This window comes from Ranitomeya variabilis, chromosome 1, assembly GCF_051348905.1.
Source record: "Ranitomeya variabilis isolate aRanVar5 chromosome 1, aRanVar5.hap1, whole genome shotgun sequence".
Classification (NCBI taxonomy): Eukaryota; Metazoa; Chordata; class Amphibia; order Anura; family Dendrobatidae; genus Ranitomeya; species Ranitomeya variabilis.
Window position 1 is genome coordinate 151,109,921 of NC_135232.1, and position 24,123 is coordinate 151,134,043.

General features: G+C 44.4%; 1 protein-coding gene across 8 annotated transcripts in view; it reads left to right on the top strand.

The window, feature by feature from the left end:
* PAM (peptidylglycine alpha-amidating monooxygenase) overlaps positions 1–24,123 on the top strand; it is a 267,028-nt gene that overhangs the window by 23,884 nt on the left and 219,021 nt on the right. For all 8 annotated transcript variants that reach the window (XM_077289753.1, XM_077289771.1, XM_077289788.1 and 5 more), the window contains exon 4: positions 16,189–16,246. In XM_077289753.1, the coding sequence (XP_077145868.1) occupies positions 16,189–16,246 (58 nt within the window). The remainder of the gene's footprint in view (positions 1–16,188; positions 16,247–24,123) is intronic.

Below are 24,123 nucleotides of genomic sequence, written 5' to 3' on the forward strand. Positions count from 1 at the left end.
ATTTCCCAGCTCAGAACCTCAGTGTACCATCCCCAGACTGATGGGCTGGTGGAGAGGTTTAACAAAACCTTGAAGGCGACGCTAAAAAAAAAGCAGTGGAGAGGGACGGCCGAGACTGGGACTGTCTGCTTCCTTACCTGTTGTTCCCCATCAGGGATGTTCCCCAAGCTTCCACCGGCTTCTCCCCATTTGAACTTCTCTATGGACGACACCCGCAAGAACTGGATGTGGAAAAGGAATCCTGGGAGGCTGAAACCACCCCCTATAGAAGTGAGGTAGACATGTCATCCAGATGCATGAGAGGATCGCCAACGTGATGCCCATTGTGAATGAGCACCTCCTCAAGGCTCAAGAAGCCCAGTCCAAAGTTTATACTAGGTCAGCCAGGGTAAGACAGTTCAACCCAGAGGATCGAGTACTGGTACCTACGGTGGAGACCAAATTACTGGCCAAGTGGCAGGGTCCCTATGAGGTAGTGGAGAAAGTTGGTGATGTCAACTACAAAATCCACCAACCGGGGAAGCGGAAGCCCTACCAGGTGTACCACGTGAGCCTGATTAAACCATGGCGGGACCGAGAACCCATGGAAGCTCCTTGTCTGCTTGCCAAGTCTGATGTCGGTGTGGAGGATGTTAAGGCGACAGACACCTTGTCTCGCTCACAGAAGCACTGAGGACTCTCAATTCTAAATATTTTTTGCAGAAGCAGTATTGTTGAAAATTGCTACAGCGTAACAGAGACCTGTTCTCAGAACTTCCAGGTTGTACGAAGGTCATAGATCATGGCGTCCTGACATAACCTCATGTTCGGGTCAACTTGAAGCCATACTGGATTCCCAAAGCGTGCCGAGAGGTGATCTCAAAGGAGGTGAAGCAGATTCTGAGGAATGTCCAGGTGACTTTTGATGCTCTACGGAAGGCGGGCTTCTCTGTAAACCCGAAGAAATGCACCTTGGGAACATAGGAAACCAAATATTTTGGGTACTTTGTATCCAGGGGCAAAATAAAGCATAAATACAATTGAGACGATCCAGGGATGGCCACAACCCCTCTCAAAGTAGCAGGTCAGGGCATTCCTGGGCTTTGTGGGCTATTATCGCCGATTTATTCTAAACCTCGTCATGGTAGCTGCTTCTCTGACAGACCTCCTTAAAGGGACAAAGTGGACTATGGCTAAGTGGTCTCCAGAAGTGGAGACGGCCATCCAGGAACTGAAGCTTGCCCTGTGTAAACAGCCGCTGCTGGTAGCACCCGATTTCTCCAAGGAGTTTGTGGTCCAGACAGACACATCGGATGTTGTTGGGCTGGACTCTGTCTTATCTCAAGAGGTGAACAGGGAAGAGCACTCCATAATGTATCTTAGCCGGAAGTTGTCATCTTGAGAGAAAAACTATTCCATAGTGGAAAAGGAGTGTTTAGCCATAAAGTGGGCGTTGGACTCTCTAAGGTACTATCTCTTAGGCAAGAGGTTCACACTAGTGTCAGACCATGCTTCACTGAAGTGGATGAGGGAAAAGAAAGGGAACAATGCTCGAGTGACAAGGTGGTTCCTAGCACTTCAGGATTTTCACTTCCATGTGCAGCATAGGCCAGGGAAACTGCATGGCAATGCTGAGGCTCTGTCGAGGATCCACTGTTTGTTTGCAGAAGATGCCAAGCCCACCGGCTTTGGGTAGAGGGGGAGGGTATGTAAGATGGTCGTCAGACGAGTCCTTGAGGGGAAGATATGTGTCATCGCAGCTATTAGCTGCGGTGATGTGAGTTCGGAAGCATGCTCCAGCACATATAATGCTGAGACAGTTATTTGGGCCATTCCAGGGCTGGGTTTTACGAGCAGTCATAAGAAATGGGTGGGAATGACTGCTCACATATCCCAACTCCCAGTGGCGTGGTTTGACAGATAAAATGGAGGCCAAGTCTCTCATTCGGGGTCTGTGGCTGGAGGTATGGAGACCTCCAGTGTGTGTTCATAAAGGCACTGACCTGAGCTGGCGTACCTGCAGTACTATATGGACTATTTACTTGCAGTGTGTTTTCACCTCCAGTGTGTGTTCCTAAAGGCACTGACCTGAGCGGGCGGACCCGCTGTACTCTATGGACTACTTATTTTCAGTTTATTTTCACTTTGTGCAAGAAAAGGCTCTGTTTAGTTTTGCCATCCGGAGGGGTTTATGAACTTTGAATAAACTTGCCTGAACATTGCAGCAATACTGTTTCCTGTGCCCTCCTCAAGCAGCTGAGTGAGTACAATATTTATTAGGATATGTGCACATGATGCCTTTTTTGGAGGCTCACTCCGAAACCCGCCTGAAAAAAGTACGGTACACAGAAAATGCACAAAAGGAGAAACGTACATTTTCATGTAAAAAATCGACTTGCTCCTCATATATTTTGAGCGTCTTTTAACCTCTTCAGTTGTCAAAAGATACTAAGTGGCTAAAAAGCGTGACTTGACCTTTCTTCAGGTGTTCTCTCTGAAGAAGCTCCATACTTTACAATATGAGTCTAGGAAGCAGAATCATTTCATCCATACACCAAGCATGTGTGGTTCGTACACACACGGTTGGCTACACAAATGCTTAATGTATTGTTCCCGTTGTGCTTGCAGATCTAGATCTGACTGAGATGTCGGCAAAATGTAAGTCGGGAGTTTATCCTCCAATAAAGTACAAATTATAGAAAAGATATTTGGGCGGCTTCATTGCACTGGCAGAACTTTTTCACATTTCTTTCAAAAGTGACAGATAACCTTGTCAGAAGAAAAAAAGAATCACACGTTGAAAATATGACAGGTCAAACCCTCCTTCACATCAGATTCTGCCACAGTTAATGGGTTTGGCCACCACCATCTAATGTGTATGGCCTCCTTTAGTGGTCAGCTGCATTCATACATGTGTGACACCTCCTAGTGCTGCACGTTTTTGTTTTTTTTGTTATCGAACTGCACTTGGAACAGTAGAGTAGACTGGATGTATTTACACATTGGTTAAAATCACCGAGCCAAGAGTGAGCTCCATCTGACTCAGAGCTGGTGCTATTCTGATCCGATTTTGTGGATCTGCCATTAAAGTCTATGGGGATCCATGAGACGCAGATGTAAATCAGAAGGCTTCCGAATAGCATCTGTGTCTCGCGGTCCTGTTGCTTAGTGATCAACGTGATTTTCCCGAGTTTCTTATTGACTAGGAAATCACTAAAGTATCACTAAAGCATACTTTCTAGGTGTGACTATGACTATATTTACAGGAGTATATCATTTTCTGTAATTTGAAGCTTTCTGTAATAAAAGTATTTAGTTACCCCTGAAAATGTAATGCTGCCACTATGAAGAATGTTCACTGTATTCCTCGTATGTTTCTACAATCCCGATAGTTCTTGTTGTTTACGAGACCAGGAATGGTGGGTGCGGAGATGTAGGGCCCACCAGGAGTGTTATTTAGCATGGATGTAAAGATGTTTGCTTCATTAGTTATATCACATTCAAATAGTACTTGGTGCACTTTCTGCATACACCTTTTTAAAGGGAACTTGTCAGGTCTGCTAACGCTGTTAACCTGCAGATATGGGATAAATCTGCAGTTTAATAATGTTATTAAGGTGTCCTGCTGCTGTACTGAAAATTCTGCACCCCCCAAAAAAATATATTTTTTTCCCAGGAGCCGTCGGCTTTCAGTCATAGTGGCGTGCCTGGAGTAACGACGGCTGTAACTACGCCCCGGCACTGAATGACAGCTGGCTCTGTACTGATGCACTGCACAGCCCGTTGTCAGTCAGTGCCGCGCGTTCTAACAGCTGCTATTCTCAGTTATTGTAGCCGCGTTGGCATACCTGCATGACTAAAAGCCGGCGGCTCCCTGGAGAAATAGACTTAATTTTCTCCCGGGTGTTGGACTTTCAATATTGCAGTCGGGCCCATTTATAACACTAGTAACATGCAGATTGGACATGGCAGGTTCTCTTTAAATTCAGTAGAAAAAAATATATATCCGAGAAATGTATGCACATTAGATAGATTTTGTCCAAATTATACTTACCGTAGGTCAACAACTCTCTCTCCTGCCCCCAGTACCCAAGCACAATCAGTTCGGCTGAGCTTATTGTATGTTCCACAAGGGGAGGAGTGCGAAAACGACTGCCAGACATGTATGATGGTGCCTTATCTCCCCTAGGAACAAAGTAATTGGGCCCTGAAATTCAAAATATCTAATTCATCGTCTTCCAAGGAAAGCCAGGAGGCCCCATATACAATAGACAAGTTGGCCATTCCAACTGTAATTATTGGGCTTGCCTAAAACGGATGGCTATTTAATGGATCATTTTTCCATTGACTACAATGCTCAAAAAACGGATCCAGTTGAAATCATTTTTTGTTTTTAGCTGGACAAAAAGCTGTGTGTGCATAACTTTTTTTGTCAATGGATTGCTGCTGGATTTTTCTCTCACAGATGAGCACTGGACATGTGAAAATAGCCTGAAATGTTCACAAAACAATCACTACCCTAGATCTCCAATAATCAAGGGTGTCCGAAAAGGGCAAATACCTCCTCTTATATCACAGGATGTCAGTACATCAGTATTCAGCGACTGTGTATTTGCCTTGATAGTGTTTCCATATCTGAGCTATTTTTAAAATTCTCCAGGCTGATAACGAAGAAATTTTTCGGCGCTGTTCCTAGACATGAGTGTCTCAGTAACAGGTCCTTATCATATTGGCTCCTGGTGAGAAAAGCTATGAATGGGAATTGGCTCCCAGCACGTGAGATATGTCTCACATGGCTGCCAGAATAACAGATCTGGATTACGTTACAGACAGCAGATCAACTTTATTGGGAGTAATTTCACCTAGTGCGAGCCCTCACTCCGGGACTTGCAAGTCAGAATGCTGCATGTGTGTATATCTATGTATGTGTATATATAAAAAATATATATATACTGTTATGTGTGTGTGTGTGTGTATATATATATATACATACACTAGATGGTGGCCCGATTCTGACGCATCGGGTATTCTAGAATATGTATGTAGTTTATTTATGAAGATTTAAGAATAATGCAATGAATACACAGGATTCGGCTGGCCGGGCGCGACCAATCAGCAAAGCGTGGTTCAAATCCCACGCCAATTCACAGCCGGACCGCGCCTGTCACTGATTGGTTGCGCCCGGCCGGCCGAATCCTGTGTATTCATTGCATTATTCTTAAATCTTCATAAATAAACTACATACATATTCTAGAATACCCGATGTGTTAGAATCGGGCCGCCATCTAGTGTATATGTGTAGATATATAGACACACACACACACACACATGCATAGGCAGCATCAATAGTAAAAAGTGAAGCGGTGTTTAAATCCCGCCCCAATATCGCTGATCAGCGACGCGGTATTTCCGTTACAGACAATCAGACCGAAGTGGACCTTAGACAATTATATATATGTATATATACCGTATATACACAAATATATGTGCTGTGCATGTCCCCCGCACATACATGTGGCTGTTTTTACTGTTTTCATAGTTTTTGTCCATGACTCCTATGTTTTATTGTGACACTTGTAATAAAATGAATTGCAGATAATTAAAGGAAAGGCGCTTTTTTATGTTTTCATTACATGAATACGGATAGGTGAGCGGAGTATCCACAATCCTCCGAGCTTCCTTTTTTTGTTTTCTCTATAGACATCACATCCACTTTTGCTTCTTTCTTTTTGTGTTTAGCTTGTTATTTTCTACTAGTGTTCCCCACTCAATGGCATGGGAGGACCCTTGGCTGTCCAACAGGGGGGCTTCTAAATGCTTTTGTGCCTTCAAGGGAACCTGTCATCCCCCAGGGCATTTATAAGTAAAAGCGCCACATTCAGCAGCACTAAAGCTGCATTCTGTGAAGGTGGCTCTTATGTTTAGTATCCCTAGGAATGCTGAAATAATCGTTTTTATAATTTCCCGCCATACCTGCATTGTCTCCCGGAGGTATGTCTTCTCCCCCTGTCCTCCGGCCGCCGCCTCCTCTCTTTGTCGTGACGTCACCGGCACCTTCGTGTAGTGGAGGCCACAGATCCCGCCTCAGTGTGTTATGGTGTATTCACACTGCGGGGCTGGGAATCTGGCGCATGCACAGAGGAGCGGGTCACCGAGCTCCATTGAAGATAGTGCCGAAGTCAAGCTAATCTGTATAACCCCGCCCCCACCGCTGATCAGCAGCTTGGGGACAATGCACACAGTGTCGTGGGCGAGTTATACCGAGCTCCACATTCTGACCACTGCTACATCTACAAACAATTAAAACAGGGATTCTATCAAAACTGCAACAAGCAGCCCAGTAAGCAATATATCATTGGAAGCAGGTTTTCTTGCCCTACATTATGCTGCTGACTGATTACATAGCAAAAACCTGCTGACGGATTCCCTTTAAGACAAATCCCACAAACTTCTCTTGATGTCAGTGTATCATACCGGTATAAAAGAAGTGCCAAAACTGTGTGTATTACAACATTTGATGGCCGGTGTGGGCAACTACTATTTTTTTGTTGATAGCACAAAAAACAATGATTGGTCCTACAGCCCAAATCTGAGTTGGGCTATGTTCCCATGACGCGCTTTTTTTGAGTTTTTGATGCTGCAGATTTTCTGCACCCAATAAGTAATATAAGTTACTTGCATTTTTTAGAAAATACGCGGCATAAAAAGCTGTTAGTGGGAACGTAGCCTATGGTGGAAATGAGAAGGTTTTCTGCAGATAGGTTTCTCTCTGGCTTACTACACTCCCCGGGTGATTCTATATACTTCCTGCGCTTTGTTATTCCAGGAGAACTACTGATATATTTGAGTGTGCTGCTTTTCCCAGACTTTCTTAGTGACTATCATATACTCTGTATTTGTCCCATGGATTATTATAATGTGCTGAAAAAGTCCAGCGAGCTCGGCTATATCTGCAGAAGTCATTAATAAGAACACGGGGGTGTATAAGTGATGTGTATGTTCTCCCAAGACGACAGATCGGCCTTCAGCCATGTGATATGATGTTGTGTCTGATACACAGCCAGCTTCTCCATTGATTTCCTGCTGGCTTTGTGTTTTCTGTATGATAAATGATTGGCATTCGAAAGGTCGCAGAGCAAGCAGCGATGTTATTTCTTTAATGTTATTTGCAGTGCTGGGTTTCTACTGTACTTGGCCTTCATGTCTAAAAAAAAAATATATATATAACTAGATGGGCATTTCCTGAAGGAAATACATGGTGCTTGAACAGCGCTGCCAGCTTTACAGCAGCACTTTTCACACACGGGACCAGGGGGGCCACTTACTTTTCCACACCCGGGACCGGGGAGCACTTACTTTTCACACACGGGGCCGGGGGGGCACTTACTTTTCACACACGGGGCCGGGGGGGCACTTACTTTTCACACACGGGGCCGGGGGGGCACTTACTTTTCACACACGGGGCCGGGGGGGGGCACTTACTTTTCACACACGGGGCCGGGGGGGCACTTACTTTTCACACCCGGGACCGGGGAGCACTTACTTTTCACACACAGGGCCGGGGGGGCACTTACTTTTCACACACGGGGCCGGGGGGGCACTTACTTTTCACACACGGGGCCGAGGGGGGCACTTACTTTTCACACACGGGGCCGGGGGGGGCACTTACTTTTCACACACGGGGCCGGGGGGGGCACTTACTTTTCACACACGGGGCCGGGGGGCACTTACTTTTCACACACGGGGCCGGGGGGGGGCACTTACTTTTCACACACGGGGCCGGGGGGGGCACTTACTTTTCACACACGGGGCCGGGGGGGCACTTACTTTTCACACACGGGGCCGGGGGGCACTTACTTTTCACACACGGGGCCGGGGGGCACTTACTTTTCACGCACGGGGCCGGGGGGCACTTACTTTTCACGCACGGGGCCGGGGGGCACTTACTTTTCACACACGGGGCCCGGGGGGGCACTTACTTTTGCACACGGGGCCGGGGGCGCACTTACTTTTCACACACGTGGCCGGGGGGCACTTACTTTTCACACACGGGGCCGGGGGGGCACTTACTTTTCACACACGGGGCCGGGGGGGCACTTACTTTTCACACACGGGGCCGGGGGGCACTTACTTTTCACACACAGGACGAGAGGGTGTCATAGTCACTTTATTCTGATGTGTGACTTTGATAAATGATCATGTCCTAAAATGGACACCGTACATTTGCATAGCTGCCATCTTTGGAAGGTCAAGTTGGGGGTAATGGAAAGTTCGCCATTATTTCCTATGGGACATTTTTTTTTTTAAATGCGATTTAAATAAAATCTACATATCGGATCGACTATAAAAGTCATAGCACACCTGTCCCCACCGAGGCCTTCGAAACGCCGCCTGAACGGGGTCTCTGCGCCGAGCGGTTCGGGCCGCATTAATTGCGGAAAACGCGGAGAAGAATAATAATAATAAGAAGAAAATATAAGAAATCGGATTACAATATGTTGCTTGAACCTAGGAGGTTCAAGCACCATAATTATATAATACATACATTCTGCTAACATATATCTTCCAGTGTTTGCAGGCTCTGAATCACTAACAGAGACCACTTTCCACCATGTTGCTTATTGTGCAGCTTCTCATTTCTGATGGATGTATAGAGTGTTAAATTGAAGAAAGTGACACAAATGTTGGAGTATTCCAATCTCCAAGATCCTGTCCCAATATGTAGAAAGTGTAATAATAATAATATTAGCAAATATCTCCAATTAGAAATTTAGAATAGTTCTTGTGATTCACTATGTCCCTTTCGTTACGTGCAGGCACTGCAGGACCTTAGGTATCAATGGTTACGACCACTGATATAGTGACAGTTAGTTAGCTATTTCCTAGTGGTTGTAGCCATGGATACATAAGGTCCTGCAATGCACATGAGGAAAGAGACACAGTGAATCAGAAGAACTATACTACATTTCTAATTGGAGGTATTTGCTAATATTATTATTATTATTACACCTACTACATATTAGGATAGGATCTTGGAGATGGGAATACCCCTTTTAAATGCACTGCCTCTATTAGGATCTATGAATTTTGACTTTTGCACTGCCAAGGACATCTGTAGTACACCGAGAATTTATTAGCTGAGCTCGGATCATGATTATAAATTAGAACAGCTATGGAATAATGCCAGGAACAATATTGGAGAGGCGATATTCTGCGAGCAGCACATGGTGCTGCATATATAAGGGAAAGCTGTAATTTCTCCACTATATACAGCATCCAGCGATCCCAGGGAGTGATGGCGGCACTTTTCTGCATGTCCTCATCCCTCTCACCGAGCAGGCAGAATATGTCCGCTCTGTCACACCAGGGGTTGGGGATTAGTCTTACAGGAACATGACTGTGCACATATATGTAACATGAATATTGATGACATCGGGATCACTGGTATTTCTGACCTGTTTAGCTCTGGTTTATATGTAAAGTTACCTCCTTGTAGCCATAGACAAGTGGTGAGTATTAACTCTGCACATCTTGGATCTATAGCTTTGGGAGATGTTGTTAATCTCCGACTCTGCTTGGGACAAACTTTTGGCCATAGGCCGGCGTCACACTCAGCGTATGTAAATACGGTCCGTTTTTTTACGGCCGTAATACTCAGAAATGTTCCCAAAATAGTGATCCGTATGTCATCCGTAGGCAGGGTGTGGCAGCGTATTTTGCGCATGGCATCCTCCTTATGTAATCCGTATGGCATCCGTACTGCGATATTTTCTCGCAGGCTTGCAAAACCGACATCTAATGGATTTATGTGCTCAAATGTTCGTTAAAACATATATACAGTACATATATATATATATATATATATATATATATATATGTCATTGGGACACATACTGTGTGTGTATATATATATATATATATATATATATATATATATATATATATATATATATATATATATAATCCAGCGCTAGATAGCATATAAGCCGGTAATTCAATTGCCGGCTTTTGCTATCTCCTTCCCAAACCCGACATGATATGGAATTTTTCCCACGCTCGAGTTCATATGAGGACATCCAGCAGAGGGCGTATCACCGCGACTCAAAGTAACTACAGGACATTCCCCTGCACTCCATTAATTCCCCGTATTTTTACAACCACGAACACAGCTGCTTTAGCAGAGCTCCTGGGTGTAAAATCATAGTATCATAGTATCATAGTTATTAAGGTTGAAGGAAGACTTTAAGTCCATCTAGTTCAACCCATAGCCTAACCTAACATGCCCTAACATGTTGATCCGGGGGAAGGCAAAAAACACCCATGTGGTAAGAGTAACTCCACCATGGGGAAAAAAATTCCTTCCCGACCCCACATACGGCAATCAGACTAGTTCCCTGGATCAACGCCTTATCAAGGAATCTAGTGTATGTACCCTGTAACATTATACTTTTCCAGAAAGGCATCCAGTCCCCTCTTAAATTTAAGTAATGAATCACTCATTACAACATCATACGGCAGAGAGTTCCATAGTCTCACTGCTCTTACAGTAAAGAATCCGCGTCTGTTATTCTGCTTAAACCTTTTTTCCTCCAGACATAGAGGATGCCCCCTTGTCCCTGTCACCGGTCTATGATTAAAAAGATCATCAGAAAGGTCTTTGTACTGTCCCCTCATATATTTATACACTAACATAAGATCACCCCTTAGCCTTCGTTTTTCCAAACTAAATAGCCCCAAGTGTAATAACCTATCTTGGTATTGCAGACCCCCCAGTCCTCTAATAACCTTGGTCGCTCTTCTCTGCACCCGCTCCAGTTCAGCTATGTCTTTCTTATACACCGGAGACCAGAACTGTGCACAGTATTCTAAGTGTGGTCGAACTAGTGACTTGTATAGAGGTAAAATTATGTTCTCCTCATGAGCATCTATGCCTCTTTTAAAATGATTTAACCCCTTCAGATGGATTTACATACTTGCCACAACGCCGGAAGGTATGGGATATTGTTGATTTTTTATTTTTCCTTTTTTACAGAAAGAGGGTCTTCAGGTGGATTAAGAGAATAATAAAATATTACAACACCATGTGTCTTTATTTCATTAAAGTACTTTATAATAATGTGTGTGTGTTTTATTAACCATTTCTTACTATTGGATTAATAATGGATAGGTGTCATAATTGACGCCTCTCCATTATTAATCTGGCTTAATGTCACCTTACAATAGCAAGGTGACATTAACCCTTCATTACCCCATATCCCAACCCTACACAGGAGTGGGAAGAGAGTGGCAAGTGCCAGAATAGGTGCATCTTCCAGATGTGCCTTTTCTGGGGTGGCTTGGGGCAGATGTTTTTAGCCAGGGGGGGGAAATAACCATGGACCTTCTCTAGGCTATTAATATCTGCCCTCAGTCACTGGCTTTACCACTCTGGCGGAGAAAATTGCATGGGAGCCCACACCAATTTTTTCTGCGATTTAACCTTTTAATTTAATAGCTAGTGCACCCAAATTTTGCACATACACACTACTAACCTTAGTAGTGTGGAATATGCAAAAAAAAAGGGATATGAGATGGTTTACTGTATGTAAACCATGTCTCATATCATGTCGGGTTTGGGAAGGAGATAGCAAAAGCCGGCAATTGAATTACCGGTTTTTATGATATCTAGCACTGTATGAAATATAAAAAAAGAAAAAAGCCAGCTCACTGATAGATGTAAGAGGCACGGAACTTCGTCCTGACACGACGTAGCGGAATCCCAAAAACAAAGAAAAGTTGTTCCAGCTTCTTGATAAAATTTAGTTTTTAATCCAACATATTAAAATCAAAAAGGACACACTCCTGGGACAATGCCATAACACATGTGAAGAGAGCTACGCGTTTCGACCTGACGGTCTTTGTCACAGCTTATATATATATATATATATATATATATATATATATATATATATATATATATATGTGTGTCTCACTGACATATATATATATATATATATATATATATATATATATCTACCTATTCTATGTGTAGACATTTATTCTACCTATTCTGTCAGTGTGATTTTACTGTACACCGCACTGAATTGCCGGCTTTTCTAGAGAACACCGCTGCATATTTCTCGCAAGTCACACGCATGGTCCGTGTGTAATCCGTATTTTTCTCGCCCCCATAGACTTTCATTGGCGATTTTTTTGCTCAAAACGGTGACAAACGCAGCATGCTGCGATTTTCTACGGTCGTACAAGACCGCATAATACGGATCAGTAAAATACGGCAGATAGGAGCTGGGCCATAGAGAATCATTGTACCGTATGCAATCCGTATTTTCTGCACCTCTCATACGTCCGTAAAACTCGCTAGTGTGACGCCGGCCATAAACTTGCATTTTTATGCATTTATACCAAATTATGTGCTTTGTTGTAATATTGCATGCAGGCATCTGCGAGTATGAATTGTCTGGCGGTGTTCTCATATGGTGCTATGTATCTGGTTTCTGAAAAGATCAGGTTATTGGCATACTTATCTGGGAAAATATGATGTTTGCCAGGGTGAATTCACCATTAAAGGGGTTTTCTGTGTTGAGACCTCTTCATGTAATTCATACCAATGGTGCAACTTGTGCAGGTGGAATTGTGTATTATGAGGAGCCATTGGCCTGCAGAGTGCCCATATATTGTTTCTGCACAGTGGCCCAAGTTGTCAGGGGCCCACTACTACTTCCTAATCAGGTGGAATTGTGCTTTGTGATGAGTCATTGGACTGCAGAGGGCCCATATTCTTGTATAGGGGCCTTCTCCTCTCTTCGTCCACTCATGAGCACTGGTGTCCCTGTGTTTGCAAAACAACAAACGCAGTCAAAGCTGAGGCTGCCCAAAATTTGACAGAGGAATCTTCTAACTTCTCCTGCGTACAGGAGGCCTTGCAGGCTTATCGTCTGCAGGATAATGGGGGAAGTGACAGTAGTTTTTGGGGTTGCAGCAGCTCCAGTGGTGGGGAGGCAGCAGCGAGGATTATTGCAGGGTATAAGCTTTCTTGAAGAGATGGTTCTTCAAGTTCTCTCTTTCTCTCTGCCTTCCTCTCTCCCTCTGCCTTCCTCTCTCCCTCTGTTTTCCTCTCTCCCTCTATCGCCCTCTCTCTGCCTTCCTCTCTCCCTCTGCCTTCCTCTCTCCCTCCTGCCTTCCTCTCTCCCTCCTGCCTTCCTCTCTCCCTCCTGCCTTCCTCTCTCCCTCCTGCCTTCCTCTCTCCCTCTGCCTTCCTCTCTCCCTCTGCCTTCCTCTCTCCCTCTACATTCTTCTCTCCCTCCTACATTCTTCTCTCCCTCTTGCCTTCCTCTCTCCCTCTACATTCATTCTTCTCTCCCTCTGCATTCTTCTCTCCCCGTACCTTCCTCTCTCCCTCTGCCTTCCTCTCTCCTTCTGCCTTCCTCTCTTCCTCTACCTTCCTCTCTCCCTCCTGCCTTCCTCTCTCCCTCCTGCCTTCCTCTCTCCCTCCTGCCTTCCTCTCTCCCTCCTGCCTTCCTCTCTCCCTCCTGCCTTCCTCTCTCCCTCCTGCCTTCCTCTCTCCCTCCTGCCTTCCTCTCTCCCTCTGCCTTCCTCTCTTCCTTTGCCTTCCTCTCTCCCTCTGCCTTCCTCTCTCCCTCTGCCTTCCTCTCTCCCTCTACATTCTTCTCTCCCTCTACATTCTTCTCTCCCTCTACCTTCCTCTCTCCCTCTGCCTCCCTCTCTCCCTCTGCCTTCCTCGTTCCCTCCTGCCTTCCTGTCTCCCTCTGCCTTCCTGTCTCCCTCTGCCTTCCTGTCTCCCTCTGCCTTCCTCGCTCCCTCTACCTACCTTCCTCTCTCTCTCTCTCTGCCTTCCTCGCTCCCTCCTGCCTTCCTTGCTTCCTCCTGCCTTCCACTCTCCCTCTGCCTTCCTCTCTCCCTCTGCCTTCTTCTCTCGTCCTCTCTCTGCCTTGCTCTCTCCCTCTGCCTTCCTCTCTCCCTCTGCCTTCCTCTCTCCCTCTGCCTTCCTCTCTCCCTCTGCCTTCCTCTCTCCCTCTGCCTTCCTCTCTCCCTCTGCCTTCCTCTCTCCCTCTGCCTTCCTCTCTCCCTCTGCCTTCTTCTCTCCCTCTGCCTTCCTCTCTCCCTCTGCCTTCCTCTCTCCCTCTGCCTTCCTCTATCGCCCTCTCTCTGCCTTCCTCTCTCCCTCTACCTTCCTCTCTCCCTCTGCCTCCCTCTCTCCCTCCTGCCTTCCTCGTTCCCTCCTGCCTTCCTCTCTCCCTCTGCCTTCCTCTCTCCCTCTGCCTTCCTCTCTCCCTCTGCCTTCCTTTATCCCTCTGCCTTCCTCTCTCCCTCTGCCTTCCTCTCTCCCTCTGCCTTCCTCTCTCCCTCTGCCTTCCTCTCTCCCTCTATCGCCCTCTCTCTGCCTTCCTCTCTCCCTCTACCTTCCTCTCTCCATCTGCCTTCCTCTCTTCCTCTGCCTTCCTCTCTCCCTCTATCGTCCTCTCTCTGCCTTCCTCTCTCCCTTTACCTTCCGCTCTCCCTCTACTGTCCTCTCTCCCTCTGCCTTCCTCTCTCCCTCTGCCTTCCTCTCTCCCTCTGCCTTCCTCTCTCCCTCTATCGCCCTCTCTCTGCCTTCCTCTCTCCCTCTACCTTCCTCCCTCCGTCTGCCTTCCTCTCTTCCTCTGCCTTCCTCTCTTCCTCTGCCTTCCTCTCTCCCTCTGCCTTCCTCTCTCCCTCTGCCTTCCTCTCTCCCTCTGCCTTCCTCTCTCCCTCTATCGCCCTCTCTCTGCCTTCCTCTCTCCCTCTACCTTCCTCTCTCCGTCTGCCTTCCTCTCTTCCTCTGCCTTCCTCTCTTCCTCTGCCTTCCTCTCTCCCTCTATCGTCCTCTCTCTGCCTTCCTCTCTCCCTTTACCTTCCGCTCTCCCTCTACTGTCCTCTCTCCCTCTGCCTTCCTCTCTTTATTATGCCTTCCTCTCTTCCTCTGCCTTCCTCTCTTCCTCTGCCTTCCTCTCTTCCTCTGCCTTCCTCTCTTCCTCTGCCTTCCTCTCTCCTTCTATCGTCCTCTCTCTGCCTTCCTCTCTCCCTTTACCTTCCTCTCTCCCTCTACCTTCCTCTCTCCCTCTACCTTCTTCTCTCCTTCTACCTTCCTCTCTCTGCCTTCCTCTTTCCGTCTGCCTTCCTCTCTCCCTCTACCTTCCTCCCTTTCTTGGAGAACTCCAAACATTGCAATGGATTTCTGGGAGAAGTCTGTGTTCGGCGTTTAGCATCGGACAGTAACTCTTCAGGATGAACCCCGAACTTTTAAGTGTGGGTTTATTCATCTCTAATGGCGTTATCACAGTCCACAGCACTTTACAGAAACTCGACGCAAACGAGATGTTGTCCTTGGTGTTGCAGAACAACAGTGCTAACCACTGAGCCACCATGCTGTTCATTTTTATTTCAATGAGTTGTCTCATCAAATTATATCTCTTCAGGCTGGATCTCAGTACCCCCGATTCTGTTAGGAACATGGACCTAATAGGTCATATGGCCATGGGTTGTCTTCATGAATGAACCAATTTAAGCAAATATACATGTACCTATATAATCTAGTAGAAAGCTGCAAAGTTTGTTTAATCAGTGCACCCCTGTGATGAACTCTTCTAGATGGAGGAGATATCTACCTTTAGATACATGAGGCCGTCTGCCTTGGGATATGACATCAGTTACTGATTGGTGGGGGACCGACAGCCTAGACCTCTACAATTCCCAGAGAAGCAGTAGTGGATCTGCACTCATGTTACCAAGGTGTGATGTGTTGTAGGTCCTGGTGCAGTCAGTCACTGAAGGGTGCCAGTATGGAGGGAACACATGCTTGTAAATGGCTCCATTGCCAATAGGGGGTCTTCCATATTTTGTGTTGGTCTGTCCCAATTATAGAAACGTTTTCCGTCATGAGATAACCCATTTAATGCTCTCTTTAGCTGAGGGAATGGTCACCCGTGATGTTCAGACAGGAAATTTGCTATGTGCCTAATAAATGGTTGCCGAACACAATTCCCTTGGAATATATTGTGATTTGTTGTGTGATTTGTTGTGCTCCTCCTATGACGAGGATGTGAGCGCTCCTCTTTGCTGTCTTTATTGTAAATTAAGCTGTCACTGTCTAATGATCTTGGCCTTCTTCTAATTGCGTGCGAACCAAATGAACGTTTCCTTGCTTCTAAGAACGATCAATTTGTTTTTCAGTCTGACACCTATCTGTGCAAGTCTTACCGGCTGCCCTTTGAGAAAGAAGCCTATGTAGGTATGTATTGTATGGAGGGAACAAGCCCTCATCATTTCTTTGCATTATTCAACTGTTTTTCTTCTGAAATCATAAGCTTAATCGTCTGTCACATAGACCTAAACTGACATTTATCTTATGTAATGCAGCCACAAAGCAGAAAAAAGCTACTTAAAGTCAAGATAACAAACTGTGTCTTGGGGGCTGTGTGAGTAATTGAAGCAGGGGAGTTTAGTACCGATGCCTGTGGCAGCCATTACCAGGCAGTGCCATTTGTAAGATATTGGCTTTCTGTCACTGCCCCGCTGCTTCACTCTGCGCCACTATATGGGCTTTTTATTTACCTAAAATGCTGAATATCTTTGGGGAGCAATGTGTCCCCTCGGCCGGTGCGAACGCCACTCGTATGCTAAATGTGGATTGTTTTATAGGTCAAGTATTGGCGAATTTACACTGGATACATATGTAACATGTGAAAGTGTTGTGCAGTAAGAAATACATAGGCTTCATTATCGTTACTATTATTATTTTTCATATTACGTAAGTTGTTTATCATGTGGGAAAGCCATTGCCTTTTTCTAATGATTCCAGTAATTGGTATCTGCGCTCTTAAAGGGAGTGTGTCAGCTCAAACTGACAGTATAAACTAAGCTCATAGCCTTGTAGGGAGTACAGCCCATATAACAATTACCCCCTTAATGCTCTAATCGCTGCCTCTATTCGCAGAAACTGAAGTCAAGTATGGTAATTAGAGAACTTGTTGCACCCTTGGTGTGGTCCAGGGGCTTTGCGCACCGTTCTGGTTACTGGTTTTGTATTCCCACCTCCTCCCTAACTTTTAATTGCCTGAGCTTGCTCTGCAGACAGTGCTCCTACAGGTAATCCAGGGCTGTCAGTCATCAGTGATGGAGGCAGGGGTGTGCAGGAACAGTGGGCAGTACAGCGCACTGAGCCTCTTGGCTACATCAAAGGTTCGCAGAGCAGCCAAATTAGCAGATTTGGTTTAATTTCAGTTTTTGCAGAATGGAGGCTTCGAGTAGAATAAGAGGTGATAATTTTATAGGGGCTACACTCCCTACAAAGTGATGTGCTTCGGTTATACTGTCAGCTTAGGTTATATTGCCAGCTTGGCCTGAGAGACTGCATTTAAAGGGAATCTTTCAGCAGTGTTTTGGCTTACAATCTCTGGGTAGCATGAAGTCGGGACTGAGACATTGATTTCAGGGATATGTCACTGATTAAGCTAGTTACTAGTGTTTCTATACAATGAGCGTTTTTATCAGCTGGAGATCATGAGTGCTCAGACTTGGTCTCACATTCCTACTTGATTGAGCAGCTCGTTGTCAATAGACAATGTACACAGAGAGCCTGGTGTGGGCGAGGTTAGCTTTCTGAGCTCTGCTGCATTCTAAATCTAAGAACTCTGTTGCACCCAGTAAACTAAGTGATAGATCGCTGGAATCAGGGTTTCCTTCCCAACATTATTTTGGTATCATTTGAAGTAATGAAAACCTGGTAACAGATTCCCTTTAACCCCTTTCCGATGTTGGGCGTAATAGTACGCCCATGTCGGAATCTCTCCCGTTGATGTGGGCTCCGGCACTGGTGTAACGAGAAAAAAATTTTAAACTCCAGAATTACGTTTTTTGGTCACCGCTACATTGCAATAAAATACAAAAACAGGCGATCAAAAGATCGTATCTACACCAAAATGGTATCAATAAAAACATCAGCTCAGCATGCAAAAAATAAGCTCTCACCCAGTCCATGATCATGAAAAATGGAGATGCTACAGGTCTTGGAAAATGGCACCATTTTTTTTTTTTTTAACAAAGTTTTTTTTTTTTCTCCACCACTTAAATAAAAAAGAACCTTTATATTTTTGGTGTCTATGAACCCTTAATGAACTGGAGAATCATAATGGCAGGTCAGTTTTTGCATTTAGTGAACATGGTAAAAAAGAAAAAAAACAATCTGCTGAATTGCTCTTCTGTTTTTTTTTTTTCATTTTTTCATTTTCACCGCACTTGGAATTTTTTTCCATTTTCCAGTACACCATATGTTAAAACCAATGATGTCGTTCAAAAGTATAACTCCTCCGGCAAAAAAACAAGCCATTTTGACCGAAAAATAAAAAAGTTATGGCTCTGGGAAGACGGGGAGCAAAAAACGAAAATGCAGAAAGAAAACTACCTGTGGTCGTTAAGGAGTTAAGTCCTGGATGTGCAATCAATAGCTGCTCCATTTGCAGTGGGGGTAGCTGTGGCAGGTGCTCAGGATTTGGGCACTCTGGGATTGTCACTGCTGCCTTTCTTTGCTGTTGCTGTGGGCACATTCTGGGGATGCTGAGCAAACAGTGCTCTAAAGTATGGATTAGGAAGGAATGACTTGGAAGGCAAGTTGTAAAAAGTGCACAGGGATTTATTTTTTTTAAGGATTTGTAGATTCCCTTGGTGACATGAAGTATGGTATATCAGTTGTCTTGCTTTAGTTTTTCACTTCATCTTGAAGCCTGAACTTTGGCTGCATTGTACCTTAAGAGATTGTTACTAGGAGATTCTTCCTCTCCAAGATACATTAATTTGCTCGTAAAATATGTCCCATATTCACACTGTCTGTATGGTACTTAGCGGATTTAATGGGTGTATTCTGTCTGTAATGTTTTATATTTCCTTCTCCCAGGTGCCCCATCATTTTTTTCTCTCCTTTGTATGAACTCATTGGATTTAAAGCTACAAATGTGTGATATTTCTATGCTTTTAAAGAAGCCCTCCTATCAAAGTTTTTGTCCCCTTAATATATTGCAGTCATAATATTATAAAGTACTGTGTACAATTGATCATTTTGCCTTTCCACCCTGTTAATTCTTGTCTTCAGTTAGGTCTATGACATTGCGTAGTTAAAAACAGACTAGTTGAATCCTTCTAAACTTACAGGTCCTTCTCAAAAAATTAGCATATAGTGTTAAATTTCATTATTTACCATAATGTAATGATTACAATTAAACTTTCATATATTATAGATTCATTATCCACCAACTGAAATTTGTCAGGTCTTTTATTGTTTTAATACTGATGATTTTGGCATACAACTGCTGATAACCCAAAAAACCTGTCTCAATAAATTAGCATATTTCACCCGTCCAATCAAATAAAAGTGTTTTTTAATAACAAACAAAAAAAACATCAAATAATAATGTTCAGTTATGCACTCAATACTTGGTCGGGAATCCTTTGGCAGAAATGACTGCTTCAATGCGGCGTGGCATGGAGGCAATCAGCCTGTGACACTGCTGAGATGTTATGGAGGCCCAGGATGCTTCAATAGCGGCCTTAAGCTCATCCAGAGTGTTGGGTCTTGCGTCTCTCAACTTTCTCTTCACAATATCCCACAGATTCTCTATGGGGTTCAGGTCAGGAGAGTTGGCAGGCCAATTGAGCACAGTAATACCATGGTCAGTAAACCATTTACCAGTGGTTTTGGCACTGTGAGCAGGTGCCAGGTCGTGCTGAAAAATGAAATCTTCATCTCCATAAAGCATTTCAGCCGATTGACCCTGCCCTTGATGAAACACAGTGGACCAACACCAGCAGCTGACATGGCACCCCACACCATCACTGACTGTGGGTACTTGACACTGGACTTCAGGCATTTTGGCATTTCCTTCTCCCCAGTCTTCCTCCAGACTCTGGCACCTTGATTTCCGAATGACATGCAAAATTTGCTTTCATCAGAAAAAAGTACTTGGGACCACTTAGCAACAGTCCAGTGCTGCTTCTCTGTAGCCCAGGTCAGGCGCTTCTGCCGCTGTTTATGGTTCAAAAGTGGCTTTACCTGGGGAATGCGGCACCTGTAGCCCATTTCCTGCACACGCCTGTGCACTGTGGCTCTGGATGTTTCCACACCAGACTCAGTCCACTGCTTCCTCAGGTTCCCCAAGGTCTGGAATCGGTCCTTCTCCACAATCTTCCTCAGGGTCCGGTCACCTCTTCTCGTTGTACAGCGTTTTCTGCCACATTTTTGCCTTCCAACAGACTTACCATTGAGGTGCCTTGATACAGCACTCTGGGAACAGCCTATTTGTTGAGAAATTTCTTTCTGGGTCTTACCCTCTTGCTTGAGGGTGTCAATGATGGCCTTCTTGACATCTGTCAGGTCGCTAGTCTTACCCATGATGGGGGTTTTGAGTAATGAACCAGGCAGGGAGTTTTTAAAAGCCTCAGGTATCTTTTGCATGTGTTTAGAGTTAATTAGTTGATTCAGAAGATTAGGGTAATAGGTCGTTTAGAGAACCTTTTCTTGATATGCTAATTTATTGAGACAGGTTTTTTGGGTTATCAGGAGTTGTATGCCAAAATTATCAGTATTAAAACAATAAAAGACCTGACAAATTTCAGTTGGTGGATAATGAATCTATAATATATGAAAGTTTAATTGTAATCATTACATTATGGTAAATAATGAAATTTAACACTATATGCTAATTTTTTGAGAAGGACCTGTAATGTAGAAACAGGAAGTCTGTTTTCCCTGCATGAGTCAGCATTAGAACTACAATTCTACATCACTGCAATAGCCCTGGCAGCCCAGCTCCACCCACCTTCCACTTCTGACCCAACTGCTCTATCCCCCTTTGCTTTGATGTCTCTTCCTTGTTTCCTTTTGTCACTAGGATTGTAGTTCTCATGATGACTTGTGCAGGGAAAATAGACTTGCTTTTTCTACATAGAGCTTGGAAGGATTCAGGTAGTCAGTTTTTAATCACGTGATGTCATTGACTTCATGGAAAAGAGAAGAATTTACTGGGTAGAAGGGAAAAATGAGCAATAGTAAGTTCACATTGCTATATAAGATAATGATGGCAATATATTAATTAAGAGGATAATAATTTTGATTGGAGTTTCTCTAAGTTGTGTTACAAGCGTTTTTTTTTCTTTGTTTTTGATTGTGCATACATTTCTTTTTCAGAAATGTCAGCGTGACAGTATTTTTAGTTTTTACAACGCACTAGCAGAAGGGAACAGGGAGAAATTCTGTGTTACAGGGACTGAAGTTTTGGTGATACGTTCTTTTGTTAAATGGAGAACATGCTTTGCTTTGTAGATGCGATCAATGTTATATCTGAATGATCTCGGAGGCTGAGAATGGTGAATCTCTGGAGGCCAAGATTCCAAAGTTGCTATGGCAACCGTGTTCTTTGGAAACAAATTCTTATAAGGGCGGAAGGGGGTCTCATACGCTGCTTCTGCTTAGCGCTTCATGGAATTTTCTTCACCTTGTACGAACTCAAGGCTTCCCTGATCCTTGGAAAACACAATATTTTTTATTGATATCTCCCTCTCCGTAGAAAGAAGTTTTATTGTTCATGCCGATAGGTTTCTTTACGTTTCTAGGATTTCCTCTGGACATTGCTTCCATGAGAAGAAGCCGAAAAAGTAAAGAAAGCCAAGTACAGGGAGGGAGAGAGAAGGTGAAGTTACATCATCCCTGGAATTCAGACATGATTCTCCACATTCCAGGGAAAATCTAGGGTCCTGTAATACACACAGAATAAGTCCATGTACGCACTGTGCCGCCATGTCTGTAGCCAGCTTGTCACAGATCGACCCTTGTATGTGATATTTTTATGGACGTGTTTGATAAGTGTTGACCCATTACTTACTTACCGTATATAAGTGTCTTGGACAGCTGAATGATGGCCATTGTGGTTCCCATTACAGCTCGTTCTTCTTAACTTTTATAGTGGCCATCTGTGAAAAAGTTGAAAACGCAGCTTTTTTCCATGGAAAGGCATTTACCCCCACCCAAAAAAAAAAAAATTCAGTTTCAAAGATTTATAAGACTCTTCATGTGGGCAGCAGGCATGGATTTATTTCTTGGACGTGATCCCCAGGCTACACATGACAACCACTGCTTGGGACCAGAACTTGCAGCCGCGGAAACTGAGCTGCCCAAATAAAGACCCCTGCGTGCCCGTAGAAAAGTGCAAAACAGGTGACTTCAAGTGCTCGAGTATGCCTAGGGTGCTCGGGTATGCACCGAATATCGTGGGTGCTCGAGTCACATTTTCGAATCCCTGTGGGGGCATGTTTCGCGGCTGATAGTCACAAAACATGTAGGAATTTCCTCGCAAAATATGCAGCTGCGAGTACTCGAACATGCCACTCGAGCACCCTAGGCAAACTCGAGTAACGAGTGCTCATCACTAGTAAGGATATCTTTACGGTAAGGTATTCACCATCCTTCCTGAAAATGCAGCATGCTCCGCTTTTAGAGGGTATGACTACAGATTCGATAACACAAACTGCATTCATTATTAGACCAGTGTACTTACTTGGAAAATCCATGTCAGAACGGCTGTATCATCCAGATACTAAGCTGAACATTTGAGCCCAACTATAAAATAAGAGAGTTAAAGGGAACCTGTCACCCCCCCAGGCGTTTTTAACTAATACTCTGCTCGCTGGGCTCCGCCTCCTCTGCCTTCATTAACGTCCCACTGGCGCTCCCGGATTTACCGCCTTGTCAGTGACCTCCACAGGAGGCGGAGCCCTGCGCGCAGAGTATTGAGTGACGGCTGGGAGGCGTTTCTGTCCGGGGGGAAAAGACATGCCCCCAGGACCAATTTGAGGTATCAGGGACAAATTATAAAAATGATTATTTTAGAGTTGAAAGGGACCACAACTAAAAGAGCCACCTTGACAGAATGCAGCATTAGTGCTGCTCAAGGTGGCTCTTTTAGTTAAAAACGCCTAAGGGGGTGACAGGTTCCCTTTAATGAGTTTCAGTGTGTTCAATCTTTGTCCTCCCAGCCTGACTGACAGCTGCAGCTTGTACTGAGCAGTGAGAGATCTCCGCTGCAGCAGGGAGTAGAGACCCTGTCAATCAGGCTAGTTGGGCAGTGATAAATGTAAAACTTTCATTAAGGATTATACAGCCATTCTAATATGGATATTCAAAGTAAATACAGTAATCTTATCGAAGAGATCCATTTAGTGAATGCAGTTTGTATTGTGAAATCTGGTAACGGATCGCTCTAAAAGTAATTCTGCTTTGTGTGGGAGTAAAAGCCACCGCTCACAAAGCTCTGCACTGTACACTAGTCTGCTGCTCTTTCACAATAGTGTTATTGTTTTATTGGTTATCATAACAAGAGAAGCGATGTTTTAATGTCGGAAGAAGTCCAGCAGCCTCAGTTTACAGTGTACTGTTACCAGTGATCCCTATAATATTATGGACACAGCCATGTTTGTTTTTCATCTTTGTTCATAATTACTATGATTATAGCTGCAAGCAGAGTTTGTGTTCCTTCTCAGTTCTTTTTATATGTTTTTTGGGTATTTAATTCCTATTGAATCTGCAGAGGACAACGAAGCCATAAAAGACGGGAGAGTTATTTTGAAGGTGTTGTCTGGTATAGAAGTACGGTCTTAGGAAATTTAGTAGCCACCTTCTATATTCACTCAGAACAGCTCTTCCTCTGGGGGATGCGTCTCGTCTGTGTATTACATGGTCAGCACATTGTGTATCCTGTGGCAACTCGGCAGGAGAATCGAACACTTGCTCCCCCAGGCATGACAATTGATTGCTGGGAATATTCAGTTCTTAGCTTACTATTAGAAGACTAATTTAACATAGTGATGTAGACCAACTCAGAACTTCTTTGTAGTTGTGGGCACAACCTTTTTTTTGCTCCAGTGTCCACTTTACTAGATTGGACCAACCCCATAGGCCGCAATAAAACATGATAAACATCACGTCAAAAATATTTAGTAGGTGCGGATTCCATTTTTAGGACTCCGACATATCTTCTCATCCATACACAACCCAAAAAGAAGAGACCATGGATTCAGCTTTCTCCATTGTAGTCTATGTGAGACGCTGACACAGTCGAGTGA